The following is a 19,385-nucleotide window of genomic DNA, read 5'->3' as shown; positions in this document are numbered from 1 at the left end:
TTGAAGAATTGCTGGCAGTGCTTTCCTGCCTTATAACCACTGCGGTCCTAAGCTGTATTTTCTGGTTTTTGAAACTAGACCCTAGTTGTATTAGGTAGAATAGGCCAGTTTGAACTATTTTCATATCATATGCTTATTAGTTGATTCAATTCATTAAATATACCCATTTAATTATAAAGAAATGTTTATCTGAAGGGTCAGTGTTGAAGTTTTCAATACTAATATCTGTGCAGGGGAACATGTGAAACTATTTAGCAGGATACTGAGTTCCATTGCAACATTGTTAATAAACAACAGGAAGTCATTAACTTGCTAATAGAAGTTTGCTTTCTTTCCAGGAACAACACTTGAACACTTTGCAAAAATTGGATGGAAAAATCATAAACATTCAGTTAATAACCCGTAAGTATTTCAGAGACAAGAAGTGAAAATCTGGGTTATTTGCTTATGTAATATGCAACTTTATAGTTGAAAAGCAAATGCAAGAACTCAAAGATGTTATTAACAACTTGAATTTTTTTTCCTTAGGAAAAGCTTGTTCCCAAGTAAACTTTTGATTACTTTTCAATTTAGATTTTGGTCTGTTCATATTTTTGTTGTTGTTGTTTAGTATTTGGGATGCCATTTGAGTTTAGTGGCTCTTTTAAGAAAGAATGTGAATGACTTGTGTTAAAAGATGTAATTTGTCATTGGTTCCAACCCTACTAAATGGAATTTATTATAATAATTTTAATTGGAAATAATCAGGCCCCATTTTAGAACATTCTTTAAAACGCTTCCTAGTTTGTTTTCATCAATTAGAATGTTTGTAAAACATGTGTTGGTAGTTGTTTAAATGACTTTATATTACATTATTTGTGTTTTAATCATGTTAGTGTCATTAACTCTTACTCTGATAGAATAATATGGTGATTTGTATAGTAAAAAATAGTCTGAAATAAAATTACATTATATGTATTACTGATAATTAATCTTTGAATCCCTAATGCCTAGTGCAATGTGTGGCTCATGGCAATGTACTTAAGAGTTGCTGAATAAAATGGGTTCACTGGGAATCGAATTTGTGCCATACCACTGGAATCTCTACAAAAGCAATGCCACTAGGCAATGAAAGAATAGTGGCTAATTTTATTAAATGCCAACTGTCTGTCACTGTGCTGCGTACTTTTATGTATATTTTCATTTAATCCTCTCAAGGACCCTATAAGGTAGTTATTTTTATTTTATAGGTGATGAAAATGAGGCTTACTGAAATTAGGCACCTTGTTCAGTATCATCCAAAATAGAGGCAAAACAAAGTTTATATTTTTCCTTCTAGACTATAAACTTCTTGAGAACAAGAGCCATCTCTTATCTTTATGTTCTTAATGTTTAGTGCAGAGTCTGGAACATAATAGGTGCTCAGTAAATTGTTTCTGAACTATTAATTCTTACCATGTTTAATAAATGTAAAACTATGATAAGGAACATTTTATACCACAAGTGGATCATTACCACATATGTCTAATAGTTCATGCTACTTCTCATTCATGTTCTTCTCATTCTTCTGATTTTAAATTGATGTTTGAATTCAAGGCATACCTAACTAACAAGTAATATCATCCCATGCCCTAAAGCTGAGGGTATTTTGTGAAACAAAGGGTATTGTGGAAGCTTTGGTTAATTTCCTTGCTTATCTAGTAAAATGGAAATTCCTTCATTTAAGATAACAAACCTGTTATAATTTGGCCCCATTCTACTTTATTGGTCTTATTTCCTTCTTCCCTGATTACTCTCAATCTCACCCTTCGCCAGATTGCTCGAGATTTCCTAAGTGTCCTATGTAGTGCTTGCTTCTGTGTTTTTAGTTATGTGTTAGCTCTCCCTGAAATGTCCTTGTCTTTCTTTTGTTTGATGACTATCTACTTACTTATCAAGTCCCATTCCAAGTATCATTGCTTCTCCTAATACTTTCTTAGAACTTCCTGGTCATAATTATTTTTTCTCATGAGCTTCATTGTACCATCTGTATACCTCTATTATAACATATCACACTGTATCTTATTTATAAATCTTTCTTCTCTGATGATGATAGTTCTTGAGCAGAGATTATATCTCTGTATCTTTTTTGTATCTTAAGTACCCTTTAGGGTATTGGAACATAGTATATGCTCAACAAACTTTGCTGTTACTGAATAGCACTTAGGATGAGCTGTCTTAAGCTCATAAATATAGATAAATATATATATATATATCTAGAATGGACTTCTTTGTCTTTAGAATTTGGAGAACCATTAAAAGTCCTTGTCACTTCCCCAAACAGTTAAGGAACTGTACCAACATACTGAAGAATTGACGGTACTGTAGTTCCTGGCTTTGAGGCTCCAAAGCTCAGCTCTTGACTTTCCCCAGAGAAGCAAAGCTTCTAAGTCTTTCTTTTACTTAATTCCCTGCCTAACCAGGCACTCATTTATCCACTCATTACAGCATTCTTCTAAAGGAATTTCATTCACTCAGCTAATAATATATTCAGTAGCTTGCTGTATGTAAGACACTCCTTAAGTGTGCTAGTGATACAGCAGTGAGCAAGAAGGATAAGTTCCATGTCCTCATGGATCCTCTGCTATATATTATTAAGTCCTCAATTCTGTTGAATAGGCAAATATTATCTCTGAATTTCAGCTTCATCATTTAGAACTCATTGAAACAGCCCAAGAATAGCCTATTTCAGTTGCTAACTTCTTACACTAGATTTTGCTTGGCTAGTGAAGAAAGAGAAAGCTGTGTTTGCTAATCAGTCATTAGAAATACCTTGTAACATATTTCTAAGAAGGTTGAGTTAAGAACTATTCTCGAGTGCTTCCTCACAAATTATAAGAACACCTAAGGGCAGTGAGAATCTGTGATCAGTAAATAATAGGATTAGGGGTAGCTTCTGCCACTTGAGCCTTCAGACTTGTGTCTATAATTCTCTCCTAGTTGTCTTCACTTAAATGTCCCATAGGTGCCTCAGAGTCAACATATCCATACAGAATTTCCCATTTCCCCTCCATAGTGTTTTTCCTTCAGCATTCTTCCTCTTGGTGAATCACATCAACATATATCCAGTGATTTAAGGTAGAAAACCAAAAGTTATCCCTGGCTTTCCCTTCTTCGTCACTGTCCCATATGAGATGCAGATGAGCAGGGTTGAATGGAATCCTAGTGATTCTATGTCTTTACTATCTCTTGAATTCATTGGTTCACCTAATCTTTCACTTCTAATTTCCTATTTCAAACCCTTGTCATTTCTTGCCTTAGTTATTGTCCTAATCTCTTAGTTGATTTACCTACTTTTGGTAATGTCTTTTAACTGTCTCTTTTCTATTCCACAGCCTTCTTACTGAAATACAAATCTGGTCATGTCACTCCCCAGCTTAATACCCTTTATAAGTTCTTCACTGTTTTCAGTATCAAATGTAAACGCTATATACCAGACTTTCATGATCTGATCCTGTTCATGTCTCCTGCCCCATGTGCTGACCTTTCTGCCAAGAATTCTCTGTCTCCCACTTCCTCTTATTTGCAACCTTGGAAAGGAAGCCCTTTTGGTATCTGGGTTTGATGCGTATCCTGTTGCTCCCATGGCACCTTGTATAACATTTCTATCATGGCATTTATCATACTAGAATGGTGTTTTTATTGCTGTGGGTTCAGACTAAGCTCCTTGAGAGTAGGGACTGTGTCTATATCCCCATCGTCTAGTACAGGATCTGGCTTAAATAAAGTCCTTTTTTGAAAGTTGGTGATGGACAAAGTTAACTTTAGAAGCAAAGGTATAAATAGTAGTGTGCAGATCTGAGTTACATGGGCTTTGTTTCTAAACACTGGAATTGCTTGTTAACTTTCACAACAGTTGGATTTTGCTTTTGGAAACTCCCCTACTGTGTCTATTTGTTTTTGCCAGAGCAATTTCTGAAACATTTTGTTATATTGTTAGATGCACCAAACAGGGTAAAAATAAGTTTCTTCTTTGCAGTGATCAGGAAGGAAATGTATTTTGAAAAATGTAGACATTTTATTAAAGACTCTGTACATTTATTTAGGAACTCCGTTCAATTCAGTTCAGTTCAGTCCAGTCGCTCAGTCATGTCCGACTCTTTGCGACCCCATGAATCGCAGCAGGCCAGGCCTCCTTGTCCATCACAAACTCCCGGAGTTTACTCAAACTCATCCCCATCGAGTCGGTGATGCCATCCAGCCATCTCATCCTCTGTCATCCTCTTCTCCTCTTGCTCCCAATCCCTCCCAGCATCAGGGTCTTTTCCAACGAGTCAACTCTTTGCATGAGGTGGCCAAAGTATTGGAGTTTCAGCTTCAGCATCAGTCCTTCCAATGAACACCCAGGACTTATCTCCTTCAGGATGGACTGGTTGGATCTCCTTGCAGCCCAAGGGACTCTCAAGAGTCTCCTCCAGCACCATAGTTCAAAACCATCAATTTTTCAGTGCTCAGCTTTCTTCACAGTCCAACTCTCACATCCATACACGACCACTGGAAAAACCATAGCCTTGACCAGACGGACCTTTGTTAGCAAAGTAATGTCTCTGCTTTTTAATATGCTATCTAGGTTGGTCATAACTTTCCTTCCAAGAAGTAAGCGTCTTTTAATTTCATGGCTGCAGTCACCATCTGCAGTGATTTTGGAGCCCAAAAAAATAAAGTCTGACACTGCTTCCACTGTTTCCCCATCTATTTCCCGTGAGTTGATGGGACCAGATGCCATGATATTAGTTTTCTGAATGTTAAGCTTTAAGCCAACTTTTTCACTCTCCTCTTTCACTTTCATCAAGAGGCTTTTTAGTTCCTCTTCACTCTCTGCCATAAGGGTGGTGTCATCTGCATATCTGAGGTTATTGATATTTCTCCCAGCAATCTTGATTCCAGCTTGTGCTTCTTCCAGCCCAGCATTTCTCATGATGTACTCTGCATATAAGTTAAATAAGCAGGGTGACAATATACAGCCTTGACGTACTCCTTTTCCTATTTGGAACCAGTCTGTTGTTCCATGTCCAGTTCTAACTGTTGCTTCCTGACCTGCATACAGGTTTCTCAAGAGGCAGGTCAGGTGGTCTGGTATTCCCATCTCTTTCAGATTTTTCCATAGTTTATTGTGATCCACATAGTCGAAGGCTTTGGCATAGTCAATAAAGCAGAAATAGATGTTTTTCTGGAACTCTCTTGCTTTTTTGATGATCCAGCGGTTATTGGCAACTTGATCTCTGGTTCCTCTGCCTTTTCTAGAATGAGCTTGAACATCTGGAAGTTCACGGTTCACGTATTGCTGAAGCCTGGCTTGGAGAATTTTGAGCATTACTTTACTAGCGTGTGAGATGAGTGCAATTGTGCGGTAGTTTGAGCATTCTTTGGGATTGCCTTTCTTAGGGATTGGAATGAAAACTGACCTTTTCCAGCCCCGTGGCCGCTGCTGAGTTTTCCAAATTTGCTGACATATTGAGTGCAGCACTTTCATAGCATCATCTTTCAGGATTTGAAATAGCTCAACTGGAATTCCATCACCTCCACTAGCTTTTTTTGTAGTGATGCTTTCTAAGGCCCACTTGAGTTCACATTCCAGGATGTCTGGCTCTAGGTGAGTGATCACACCATTGTGATTATCTGGCTCGTGAAGATCTTTTTTGTACAGTTCTTCTGTGTATTCTTGCCACCTCTTCTTAATATCATCTGCTTCTGTTAGGTCCATACCATTTCTATCCTTTATCGAACCCATCTTTGCCTGAAATGTTCCCTTGGTATCTCTAGTTTTCTTGAAGAGATCTCTTGTCTTTCCCATTCTGTTGTTTTCCTCTATTTCTTTGCATCGATCGCTGAGGAAGGCTTTCTTATCTCTCCTGGCTATTCTTTGGAACTCTGCATTCAAATGGGAATATCTTTCCTTTTCTCCTTTGCTTTTTGCTTCTCTTCTTTTCACAGCTATTTGTAAGGCCGCCTTAGACAACCATTTTGCCTTTTTGCATTTCTTTCCCATGGGGATGGTCTTGATCCCTGTCTCCTGTACAATGTCACGAACCTCCGTCCATAGTTCATCAGGCACTCTGTCTATCAGATCTAGTCCCTTAAATCTACTTCTCACTTCCACTGTATATTCATAAGGGATTTGATTTAGGTCATACCTGTATGGTCTAGTGGTTTTCCCTACTTTCTTCAGTTTAAGTCTGAATTTGGCAGTAAGGAGTTCATGATCTGAGCCACAGTCAGCTCCTGGTCTTGTTTTTGCTGACTGTATAGAGCTTCTCCATCTTTGGCTGCAAAGAATATAATCAATCTGATTTCGGTGTCGACCATCTGGTGAAGTCCATGTGTAGAGTCTTCTCTTGTGTTGTTGGAAGAGGGTGTTTGCTATGACCAGTGCGTTCTCTTGGCAAAACTCTATTAGCCTTTGCCCTGCTTCATTCTGTACTCCAAGGCCAAATTTGCCTTTACTTCAGGTGTTTCTTGACTTCCTACTTTTGCATTCCATTCCCCTATAATGAAAAGGACATCTTTTTTTGGGTGTTAGTTCTAAAAGATCTTGTAGGTCTTCATAGAACTGTTCAACTTCAGCTTCTTCAGTGTTACTAGTTGGGGCATAGGCTTGGATTACCGTGATGTTGAATGGTTTGCCTTGGAAATGAACAGAGATCATTCTGTAGTTTTTGAGATTGCATCCAAGTACTGCATTTCAGACTCTTTTGTTGACTATGATGGCTACTCCATTTCTTCTAAGGGATTCCTGCCCACAGTAGTAGATATAATGGTCATCTGAGTTAAATTCATTTAGCCTTTATTAAATGTAGTTGTATCATGTCATTACCACAAAAGTTGGCTGAACTGCAAGTCATTTAATTTTACTTTTAAGGAACTAGTATTTTTATAATTCTCCAACTGTTTTGATACCAGCTGGATGTATTGCAATTTAATTCTGGTACTAACCACCTGGAGTTAATCCACATACATTATGAATTAAGACTTCACAAGTCTGCCTTCATGTTAGATGGCGGTCTGAGTAGGGCCCTCAGTCCACCTGCCCTTTTGACCAAGTGACTGTTAATTCAGGGATCACCATCATCCTCTCATGTTTGATAATTCAGTAGAATGACTGACAGAACCCAGAAAAGTACTGTGAAATGAAAGTCGCTCAGTTGTGTTTGACTCTTTGTGACTCCACGGACTGTATAGTGGGTAGCCTTTCCCTTCTCCAGGGGTTCTTCCCAGACCAGGGATCAAACCCAGGTTTCCCGCATTGCGGGCGGGTTCTTTACCCACTGTGCCACAAGGGAAGCCCAAGGGAACCCAGGGATCGAACCCAGGGCTCTCACATTGTAGGCGGATTCTTTACCAGCTGAGCCACAAGGGAAGAAAAGTACCGTATGTACTTACAATTAGAGTATTATCATAAAGGGATTTGTTTCCCTGCTAGCTCAGCTGGTAAAGAATCTCTTCCATGCAGGAGACGCCAATTTGATTCCTGGGTTGGGAAGATCCCCTGGAGAAGGGATAAGCTATCCACTCCAGTATTTTTGGGGTTCCCTGGTGGCTCAGCTGATAAAGAATCCACCTGCAATGAGGAAGACTTGGGTTCGATCCGTGGGTTGGAGGAGGGAAAGGCCAATATTCTGGCCTGGAGAATTCCATGGACTGTATAGTCCATGGTGTTGCAAACAGTTGGACATGACTGAACGACTTTCACTTTACTTCACTTCACAACTGAGGAACAGCCAAAAGAAGAGTCACACAAGGTGAGGTCTGGGAAGGTTCCTAGTGCAGAGCTTCCATGCCCTCTTCCCGGTGTTGAGGCACATCACTGTCCTGGTATGTAAAGGTACTCACCAACCAGAGGGCTTCACCAAGCATCAGTGTCCACAGTTTTCATTTGCTGTTCAGTCGCTATCATGTGTTACTCTTTATGACCCCATGGACTTCAGCAATCCAGGCTTCCCTGTCCTTCCCTAACTCTTGGAGTTTGCTCAAATTCATGTCCATTGAGTTTTCATTGGGGTTTCATTATGTAGACATACTCCATTAAATCATTGGCCACTTGATTGAATTTGATCTCTAACTGTCCCTTTTTTGCCTAGGGGTCACACTGGCTCAAAAGTCCAAATCCTGTGTTGGCATGGGTGGTCTTTCCGGTGACCAGGCCCCTGCCTCATCCCTTCCTTATCCACCAGCTAACAAGAGGACCCATGGAAGTCACCTAATTAGTATAAAAAACACACTCCTGTTACTTAGGAAATTCCAAGGGTTTCAGAATTTCCATGCCAGAAATCCAGGGCGTTTTATTATATAATGTGGTTTTTGGAGTTAGGAATTTTAAAAATCAATTCAAATTACTTATTTAGAAATGGTTGATGAAAGCCTGTCTTTTGTTTTTGAAAAGAATATTTCCATGTTAATCTCTCTAACTTCTAAACCAGAACATCTTCAACAAAAATTGAAATTGCTACCCTGCATTCTGTAACTATTTATTTTATTTATTTAGGTATTCCCAGTTCCAAAACGAGTACAGCTTAGATGAAGTGATGACGTCTCGAAAAGTTTTTGACTTTTTGACAGTCCTACAATGTTGGTAAGAAAAACACATTTTAATATTTAATAGAAGTACTATCCCTTCTCCCCCAATCCCACCTCTTGGGTAAACCTTAGGCTCTGTATCTGGGTATATCTGTGTCTGTATGTGCTTTTATAGAACGCCTATGTATAGAACTCCTAAGTATAGTCCTTACACCCGAGTAAGCACCCTTACTTTCTGTTCTTGTCTAGAGACAGGCTGTCTTTTCTCTTCGAAAGTTGTATATTTTACTTCCCTATCTCATGCCTTCCACCTACTCTGTTCTAATAGTGTTTATTCATTTAAATGTGACTTGGGATGACTGTGGAATCTAAAGATTTTTCCCTTGATCATTTCATTTCCTCTGTTGTATATTTCTACTGTAGGGAATTTTACTCAATTATAGTAACTAAGAATAAAGGTAAAACAAGAAAAAAATTGTAGCTCTAATAATGATAGCAGCCCCATCTTGAAAATTGCTTGACATTATCTGTCTCCTAGAAAACTGAGTTAGTATTGCATAGCTCCTACCTGTGTTTAGTAATCGCCTGGATGTGTCCTGGAGATCCTGGCTGGGATGCAAGTGAACAAGTGGTGTTCATTTTGATCTGTTGCAGTATAAGGATCTGCCCGTTTTTAAAGTACAGCTCAACTCAGAGAGTTGATAGCTCAGTTGGTAAAGAATTCACGTGCAATGCAGGAGACCCCAGTTCAATTCCTGGGTCGGGAAGTTCTGCTGGAGAAGGGATAGGCTACCCACTCAGGTATTCTTGGGCTTCCCTTGTGGCTCAGCTGGTAAAGAATCGGCCTGCAATGTGGGAGAGCTGGGTTCGATCCCTGGATTGGGAAGATCCCCTGCAGAAGGGAAAGGCTACCCACTCCAATATTCTGGCCTGGAGAATTCCATGGACTACAGTCCATGGGGTCGCAAAGAGCTGGACACGACTGAATGACTTTCACTTTCACTTTCAACTCAGAGAAACCTTCTTGTATTTGCTACCTTCCTTCACAGCCTGCTGTAAGGAGAAGGCATATTTTGAGATCAGTTCAGTTCAGTCGCTCAGTCATGTCTGACTCTTTGCAACCCCATGGACTGCAGCACGCCAGGCTTCCCTGTCCATCACCAACTTCCAGAGCTTACTAAAACTCATGTCCATAGAGTTGGTGATGCCATCCAACTATCTCATCCTCTGTCCTCCCCTTCTCCTCCTGCCCCCAATCCCTCCCAGCATCAGGGTCTTTTCCAGTGAGTCAGTTCTTCACATCAGGTGGCCAAAGTATTGGAGTTTCAGCTTCAGCATCATTCCTCCAATGAATATTCAGGACTGATTTCCTTTACGATTGACTGGTTTTATCTCCTTTCAGTCCAAGGGACTCTCAAGAGTCTTCTCCAACACCACAGCATTCAGCTTCCTTTATAGTCCAATTCTCACATCCGTACATGACTACTGGAAAAACCATAGCTTTGACTACATGGATCTTTGTTGGCAATATGCTTTTTTTTAAATATGCTGTCTAGGTTGGTCATAGCTTTTCTTCCAAGGAGCAAGTGCCTTTTAATTTCATGGCTGCAGTCACCATCTGCAGTGATTTTGGAGCCTAAGAAAATAAAGTCTGTCACTGTTTCCATTGTCCCCCCGTCTATTTGCCATGAAGTGATGGGACTGGATGCTATGATCCTCATTTTTTCAATGTTGAGTTTCAAGCCAGCTTTTTCACTCTCCTAATCTTTTACTTTCATCAAGAAGCTCTTTAGTTCCTCTTTGCTTTCTGCTGTGAGGGTGGTGTTATATACATATCTGAGGTTATTGATATTTCTCCTGGCAATCTTGATTCCAGCTTGTGCTTCTTCCAGCCCACCATTTCTCATGATGTACTCTGCATATAAATTAAATAAGCAGGATGACAGTATACAGCCTTGACGTACTCCTTTCCCAATTTGGAACCAGTGTGTTGTTCCATGTCCAGTTCTCCAGTTCTAACTGTTGCTTCTTGACCTGCATACAGATTTCTCAGGAGGCAGGTCAGGTGGTCTGGTATTCCCATCTCTTATAGAATTTTCCACAGTTTGTTGTGATCCACACAGTAAATGGCTTGGCGTAGTCAATAAAGCAGAAGTAGATATTTTTCTGAAACTCTTCCTTTTTCGATGATCCAGTGGAGGTTGGCAATTTGATCTCTGGTTCCTCTGCCTTTTCTAAATCCAGCTTGAACATCTGGAATTTCATGGTTCATGTATTGTTGAAGCCTGGCTTGGAGAATCTTGAGCATTGCTTTGCTAGTATGTGAGATGTATGCAATTGTGTGGTAGTTTGGGCATTCTTTGGTATTGCCTTTCTTTGGGATTGGAATGAAAACTGTCCTTTTTCAGTCCTGTGGCCACTGCTGAGTTTTCCAAATTTGCTGGCATATTGAGTGCAGCACTTTCACAGCATCATCTTTTAGGATTGAAATAGCTCAACTGGAATTCCATCACCTCCACTAGCTTTGTTCATAGTGATGCTTCCTAAGGCTCACTTGAGTTCACATTCCAGGATGTCTGGCTCTAGGTGAGTGATCATACCATCATGATTATCTGGGTCATGAAAATCTTTTTTATATAGTTCTTCTGTGTATTCTTGCCACCACTTCTTAATATCATCTGCTTCTGTTAGGTCCATACCATTTCTGTCCTTTATTGTGCCTATCTTTGCATGAAATGTGCCCTTGGTATCTCTAATTTTCTTGAAGAGATCTCTAGTCTTTTTTTCCTCTATTTCTTTGCACCGATCACTGAGGAAGGCTTTCTTATCTCTCCTTAAGGAGATCACAAAAGTCTTAACCAAACCATAGATTTTCTCGTATCTCCTATTCCATCGTTTCCCATTTTTCAGAAGGATTTCAGGACTGATTATTTGAGAGAGAACAAAGTTGGAGCTAGTTAGGCCTAGAGTAAAATCTTTATTGTGTTAGCTTAGAAATAACCTTGTGGACTCCTCAGAAGTCACCAAAAAATACCTTATGTGTTTGCAAAGGCAAATCTGGAATTCTTTGCAATAAGAACTTTTGGGGAGAGACCCATAGAATCTAAGCAGTGATCGGCAGCCTTTAAATTCTTGCTAGAGGTTCAGTCTTCATGTAGGAAGCATGTGTAATTTTTAACTGCAGATATTACTAGGACAGTCCAGTGACCAGCAGGCATACCCTCCCTGCCTGTCTTTCCACACTGTAAGAACTCCTAGTCTGAAATCCTAGGATTGAAGTGAATAGGATATCAATAACTATTTTTACCTCCTCTTAGTCCCACTTCAGATGGTGCTGCCGCAGCAATTTTGGCTAGTGAAGCATTTGTACAGAAGCATGACCTGAAATCCCAAGCTGTGGAAATTTTGGCTCAAGAGATGGTGACTGATATGCCAAGCTCATTTGAAGAAAAAAGCATTATTAAAATGGTGTGTCTGAGATTCTGTTTTATTAATCAGTTGAGGGATTTCTTTTTAAAAATTTCAAAGTGACATCATGTCATCAGCTCTTAAAGTTTATTTACTTGAAAAAAATTGTTCTAGAAAATTTAGTATTGTAACCCATCATTTAAGAATCTAAGGGAAAATCACTTATGAGAACATACGCACTTCTAACTAACTAGAGTTATATTTTTAAAAATTTTGGAATGATTAAATATGCCCAGAACTCCAGTCTTATAGAATTAAAATAAAAAAACAAGGATGTTTTGAGGAACTTTTTGACCCTTCGCACTTTAAAAATTCTGACTGCAGATTGAGTACAAAATGGAGGAAGTAAAAAAAATGAGAATTCTGACCTAGAACTCTAGGTTGAATATTTGAAGATACATACATATATACATATAAAAATATGCATTAGGTACACACGTGTATGTAAATAAGCATTTGGTTTACATTAGAGCTTATAAAATGACTTTATAATAATGCTTTGGATTTTAAAATGTTTCTATAAGTTGTCCAAGATATGGTGTGGTAGAGGTACAACTTAGGTTTTCCAATTGCAGTACATTTTCCATTGTATCACAATTTGCTTGGAAAAGAGTTGAGTTTGCATGTTAAGGGGTGTTAAGAGCATGAATATTAGAAAAATGATGTGAATCCCACCTGATTTTCTGTTGATAAAAGATTGTTTATTTTCATGTAGAAATTCACCCATATTTTTCAGTGAATCAAAATAGTCTCTTGATAGATCTCTTCAGTCTACCACAACTCTATATTGTGGTTTGACAGAGTTTTGTAACAGCATTGTATATGGCATGAGGAATTATACATCCTTTTTATATACCTGATTTAAAATTCTATTCTTTATAGTACAGAATTTAATGTGTATGTCCATTGTCTCTCCTGGATATTTTATTTGAGCTTTCTCTGTAATATAGAATTGACTGAGATTTCAACATTTATGGACAATTCTCAACTGTAAAGGTTATACATATGTTCATCTTTTATAATCCCTACATGAAAGTCCCAGTTTTGATACCTTTAATTTATTTGTATATGATTTTGGTTTTAGGTTGGTTTTGACATGAGTAAAGAAGCTGCCAGAAAGTGCTATGAGAAATCTGGCCTGAGACCAAGTGATATTGACGTAATAGAACTTCACGATTGCTTTTCTAGCAATGAACTTATTACTTATGAAGCACTGGGACTGTGTCCAGAAGGTAATATCTTTGATGAGATGCAGATTAACTTACTATGTTTCATTGAAAAAATTTCACTCTCATTATTGAAACAAAATAATTCACTAGTTGCGTTCCCTTCTATGTTGTCTCTGCCACACTGTGCTAAGTGAATGTACGCTCTCTTAATGCTGGACTTTTAGAGTTGTGGTCTTGGACAGTACCAAATGAGATGACAGAATATATAAGTGATTTGATTTATGTAAATCAAGGGTACTGGTAATACACTGTTAAGTAAAAAAAAAAAGAAAAATCACTTATGTAATTATAGGTATTTCAGATGTGTTTGAACAAAGACCCGCAGAAGGGAAAATGAGAAGACTAGTTGGTGGGACCTGGAGATTTTTTTTCTTTTTGTTTCTAAAGTGGTTGTACCACTGAAATGTGAAGTAATTAGCCTTCAACTAATTAAAAAAAAAAAAAAAAAAAAAAAGTGGTTGTACCATTTTCCACTACTACTAGCAAGCAATATGTGAGATTTAACTTGCTTTATGTTCTTAACAACACTTGATGTGGTCAGTTTTTAAAATTTGAACCATTCAAGAGACTATATAGTGATGTTTTTATTTTCATTTTAATTTGCTTATCCCTGATTACTAATGATGTTGAGCATCTTTTCTTGTGTTTGTTGATATACATGTATCTTTGTGAAGTGTTTGTTCAGGTCTTTTGCCCTTTGATTATTGGGTTAGTTTTCTTCTTTTTTGTGTTGTAAAATATTTTTTTTTTTTTTTATTAGTTGGAGGCCAATCACTTCACAACATTTCAGTGGGTTTTGTCATACATTGATATGAATCAGCCATGGATTTACACGTATTCCCCATCCCGATCCCCGCTCCCACCTCCCTCTCCACCCGATTCCTCTGGGTCTTCCCAGTGCACCAGGCCGGAGCACTTGTCTCATGCATCCCACCTGGGCTGGTGATCTGTTTCACCATAGACAGTATACATGCTGTTCTTTTGAAATATCCCACCCTCACATTCTCCCACAGGGTTCAAAAGTCTGTTCTGTATTTCTGTGTCTCTTTTTCTGTTTTGCATATAGGGTTATCGTTACCATCTTTCTAAATTCCATATATATGTGTTAGTATGCTGTAATGTTCTTTATCTTTCTGGCTTCACTCTGTATAAGGGGCTCCAGCTTCATCCATCTCATTAGGACTGGTTCAAATGAATTCTTTTTAATGGCTGAGTAATATTCCATGGTGTATATGTACCACAGCTTCCTTATCCATTCGTCTGCTGATGGGCATCTAGGTTGCTTCCATGTCCTGGCTATTATAAACAGTGCTGCGATGAACATTGGGGTGCACGTGTCTCTTTCAGAGCTGGTTTCCTCAGTGTGTATGCCCAGAAGTGCGATTGCTGGGTCATATGGCAGTTCTATTTCCAGTTTTTTAAGAAATCTCCACACTGTTTTCCATAGCGGCTGTACTAGTTTGCATTCCCACCAACAGTGTAAGAGGGTTCCCTTTTCTCCACACCCTCTCCAGCATTTATTGCTTGTAGACTTTTGGATAGCAGCCATGCTGACTGGCGTGTAATGGTACCTCATTGTGGTTTTGATTTGCATTTCTCTAATAATGAGTGATGTTGAGCATCTTTTCATGTGTTTGTTAGCCATCTGTGTGTCTTCTTTGGAGAAATGTCTGTTTAGTTCTTTGGCCCATTTTTTGATTGGGTCATTTATTTTTCTGGAATTGAGCTGCAGGAGTTGCTTGTATATTTTTGAGATTAATCCTTTGTCTGTTTCTTCACTTGCTATTATTTTCTCCCAATCTGAGGGCTGTCTTTTCAAAAATATGGAACGCTTCACGAATTTGCATGTCATCCTTGCGCAGGGGCCATGCTAATCTTCTCTGTATCGTTCCAATTTTAGTATATGTGCTGCCGAAGTGAGCACTTGTGTTGTAAAATTTATATAAAAGTATTTTCTGGATACAAGTAATGTGTCTGATATATGTGGACTTTTTCTCCCAGTCTGTGGTTTGTCTATTGTTTTATTTTTTATTTTTGACTGCTCTAGGTCTTTGTTACTGCACTGGCTGCCTTTTTGTTTTATTAATGATGTCTCTTGCAGGACAAATTTTAAAAGTTTTGATTATCAGTTACATGTATTTTAATCAATTTTTAAAGATTTATTTATTTTTTATTGAAGGATAATTGCTTTATAGAATTTTATTGTTTTCTGTCAAACATCAACATGAATCAGCCATAGGTGTACATATATCCCCTCCCTCTTGAGCTTCCCTCCCAACTCCCTCCTCATCCCACCCCTCTAGGTTGCTACAGAGCCCCTGTTTGAGTTCCCTGAGACGTATAGCAAATTCTCATGGGCTGTCTATTTTACATGGTAAGGTAAGTTTCCATGTTACTCTCTCCATGCATCTCACCCTCTCCTCCCCCTCCCTGTGGTCAAAAATCTGTTCTCTATGTCTGTTTCTCCATTGCTGCCTTGCAAATAAATTCATTGGTACCATCTTTCTAGATTCCACATATATGCGTTAGTATACAATATTTATCTTTCTCTTTCTGAATTACTTCATTCTGTATAATAGGCTCTAGGTTCATCCACCAATTAGAACTGACTCAAATGCATTCCTTTTTATGGCTGAGTAATATTCCATTGTGTATATGTACTACAACTTCTTTATCCATTCATCTGTTGATGGACATCTAGGTTGCTTCCATGTTCTAGTTATTGTAAATAGTGCTGCAGTGAACATTGGGTACCTGTGTCCTTTTCAATTTTGATTTCCTCAGGGTATATGCCTAGGAGTGGGATTGCTGGGTCATGTGGTGGTTTTATTCCTAGTTTTTAAAGGAATCTCCATATCATCTTCCAAAGTGACTGTATCAGTTTATATTCCCACCAACAGTACAAGAGGGTTCCCTTTTCTCCACACTCTCTTTAGCATTCATTGTTTGTAGATTTTTTGATGTTGGCCATTCTGACTGGTGTGAGGTGATATCCCATTGTGGTTTTGATTTGCATTTCTCAAATAATGAGCGATGTTGAGCATCTTTTCATGTGTTTGTTAGCCATCTGTTTGTCTTCTTTGGAGAAATGTCTATTTAGGTCTTTCCCCCACTTTTTGATTAGGTTGTTTCTTTTCCTGATATTGAGTTGTATGAACTGCTTGTATATTTTGAAAATTAATCCTTTGTCAGTTGTTTCATTTGCTATTATTTTCTCCCATTCCGAAGGTTGTCTTTTCACCTTGCTTATAGTTTCCTTTGCTGTGCAAAAGCTTTTGAGTTTGAGCATGTCCCACTTCTTTACTTTTGTTTTTATTTCTGTTACTGTAGGACGTGGGTCATAGAGGATCTTGCTTTGATTTATGCTATCTTCGGCAAAGGAGGCACATATATACAATGGAAAAAAGACAACCTCTTTAACAAGTGGTGCTGGGAAAACTGGTCAACCACTTGTAAAAGAATGAAACTAGAACACTTTCTAATACCATACACAAAAATAAACTCAAAATGGATTAAAGATCTAAATGTAAGACAAGAAACTATAAAACTCCTAGAGAAGAACATAGGCAAAACACTCTCCGACATGAATCACAGCAGGATCCTCTATGACCCACCTCCCAGAATATTGGAAATAAAGGCAAAAATAAACAAATGGGACCTAATGAAACTTAAAAGCTTTTGCACAACAAAGGAGACTATAAGCAAGGTGAAAAGACAGCCCTCAGAATGGGAGAAAATAATAGCAGACAAAGCAACAGACAAAGGATTAATCTCAAATATATACAAGCAACTCCTGCAGCTCAACTCCAGAAAAATAAATGACCCAATCAAAAAAATGGGCCAAAGAACTAAAGAGACATTTCTCCAAAGAAGACATATAGATGGCTAACAAACACATGAAAAGATGCTCAACATCACTTATTATCAGAGAAATGCAAATCAAAACCACAACGAGGTACCATTACATGCCATTCAGGATGGCTGCTGTCCAAAAGTCTACAAGCAATAAATGCTGGAGAGGGTGTGGAGAAAAGGGAACCCTCTTACACTGTTGGTGGGAATGCAAACTAGTACAGCCACTATGGAGAACAGTGTGGAGATTCCTTAAAAAACTGGAAATAGAACTGTTTTTATCCTTTCAATTTCTACAGAATCCATGGTTACTTTTAAAATTCCTGATATTGATATTTTTTGTTCTTTCTCCTTTTTTTCCTTCATCTGCCTACCTAGAGGTTTGCCACTTTTGTTGAGCTTTAGAAAGGTTTGGCTTTTGACTTTGTTGTTGTCTTTTTTTCCCCTCTATTTCACTGATCTCTGCTTTTCATTATTTCCCTCCTTTAATTTACTTCGGGTTTGCATTGACTTTTTTATTTTTTAAGTTTCTTATGACAGAAGATTTATTTTAGATCTTTCTCCATTTCTAATGTACTATATAAAGCTATGTGTTTTTCTCTGAGCAGTATGTTAGCTGCATTCCACCGATATTTTAAAGAATTTATTTATTTATTTTAATTGGAGGCTAATTACAATATTGTAGCTAATTACAATATTGCAGTGTCAGTGCCACACGCTGACATGAATGAACCATGGGTGTACATGTGTCCCCATCCTGAACCCCTCCTACCTCCTTCCGCATCCCATCCCTCAGGGTCATCCCAATGCCCCGGCCCTGAGCGCCCTGTCTCATGCATTGAACCTGGACTGGCGATCCATTTCACATATGGTAATATACATGTTTCAGTGCTTTTCTCTCAAATCATCTCACCCTTGCCTTCTCCCACAGAGTCCAGAAGTTTCTTCTTTACATCTTTGTCTCTTTTACTGTCTCACCTGTAGGGTCATCGTTACCATCTTTCTAAATTCCACATATATGCGTTAATATACTGTATTGGTGTTTTTCTTTCTGACTTACTTCACTTTGTATAATAGGCTTCAGTTTCATCCACCTCATTAGAACTGATTCAAATGCTTTCTTTTTAATAGCTGAGTAATATTCCATCGTGTATATATACCACAGATTTCTTATCCATTCATCTGCAGATGGACATCTAGGTTGCTTCTATGTCCTAGCTGTTGTAAACAGTGCTGCAAGGAACATTGGGGTACATGTGTCTCTTTCATTTCTGGTTTCCTTGGTGTGTTTGCCCAGCAGTGGGATTGCTGGGTCATATGGTAGTTCTTTTTCCAGTTTTTTAGGGAATCTCCACACTGTTCTCTATAGTGGCTATACTAGTTTGCATTCCCACCAACAGTGTAAGAGGGTTCCCTTTTCTCTGCACCCTCTCCAGCATTTATTGTTTCTACAAAAAGTCCACAGGTTTTTAATATCCATTGTCATCTAGTTCAAAATATTTAAAATGTCTCTTTAATGTCTAATTTTGTCCTTGACCTGTAAACTATTTAGAGGTTAGTTGTTTACTATCTTAGGATTTCGAATTTTCATAGGTATCTTCTTGCTTTCTATTGTAATTTTGTTGTAGTCAGAGATTATGCTTTATTTGGTCTTGATCCTTTCAAACTAATTGAAATTTATTTTATGGCTCAGCACATGGTATATATTGGTGAACTTATACGCACTTGAAAAATAATGGTGATTTCAAGACTGTTAGATGTCATGTTCTGTATATGTCAGTTAAATCAAGATGATTGATAGAACTTTTCAGATCTTCTATGTCTCCACTAGTTTATTAGATGTGCTCTATCACTTGCTGAGAGAGGGCTGTTAGAATCTCATACTATAGTTGTATTACAATTGTGGAGCTATCTCTTTTTAAAATTTTATCAATTTTTGCTTTTTTTATTTTGAGGCTCTGTTATTTATGGTTTTTATGTCTTCCTGGTGATTTTTTTTTCATTATCAAGTATTCTACTTTATCTCTGGCTATATTCTTTGTCTAGAAGTCTCTTTTATCTGACTAACTTAGCCATGCCAGCCTTCTTATGCAGCAACCAGAGAAAAAGCTGTGCAGTAGCAAAGACCCAGCACAACCAAAAATAAATATATGAATAAATGATTGTGTGTATGTTAGTCGCTTTGTCATGTCTGACTCTTTGTGACCCCATGGACTCTGTCCTACTAGGCTCCTCTCTCCATGGAATTCTCCAGGCAAGAATACTGGAGTGGGTTGCTGTTTCCTTCTCCAGGGAATCTTCTCA

The 19,385-nt window shown here is 38.2% G+C and overlaps 1 protein-coding gene and 1 non-coding gene across 2 annotated transcripts in view; one reads left to right on the top strand and one right to left on the bottom strand.

Annotated features, from left to right (window-relative positions):
* The window catches only part of LOC133041340 (sterol carrier protein 2), a 106,889-nt gene that overhangs the window by 40,045 nt on the left and 47,459 nt on the right, over nt 1–19,385 (top strand). Inside the window, exons 7-10 of the mRNA XM_061121867.1 lie at nt 339–402; nt 8,501–8,587; nt 11,850–12,000; nt 13,085–13,232. Coding sequence (XP_060977850.1) covers nt 339–402; nt 8,501–8,587; nt 11,850–12,000; nt 13,085–13,232 — 450 coding nt within the window. The remainder of the gene's footprint in view (nt 1–338; nt 403–8,500; nt 8,588–11,849; nt 12,001–13,084; nt 13,233–19,385) is intronic.
* Nucleotides 15,047–15,153, bottom strand: LOC133041736 (U6 spliceosomal RNA). Its single transcript, XR_009689312.1, has one exon. It is a non-coding gene; the product is annotated as a U6 spliceosomal RNA (small nuclear RNA).

Source organism: Dama dama, chromosome 20 (assembly GCF_033118175.1).
Source record: "Dama dama isolate Ldn47 chromosome 20, ASM3311817v1, whole genome shotgun sequence".
Lineage (NCBI taxonomy): Eukaryota > Metazoa > Chordata > Mammalia > Artiodactyla > Cervidae > Dama > Dama dama.
The sequence above is the reverse complement of the archived record's forward strand: the minus strand, read 5'-3'. Positions and strand labels throughout refer to the sequence as shown.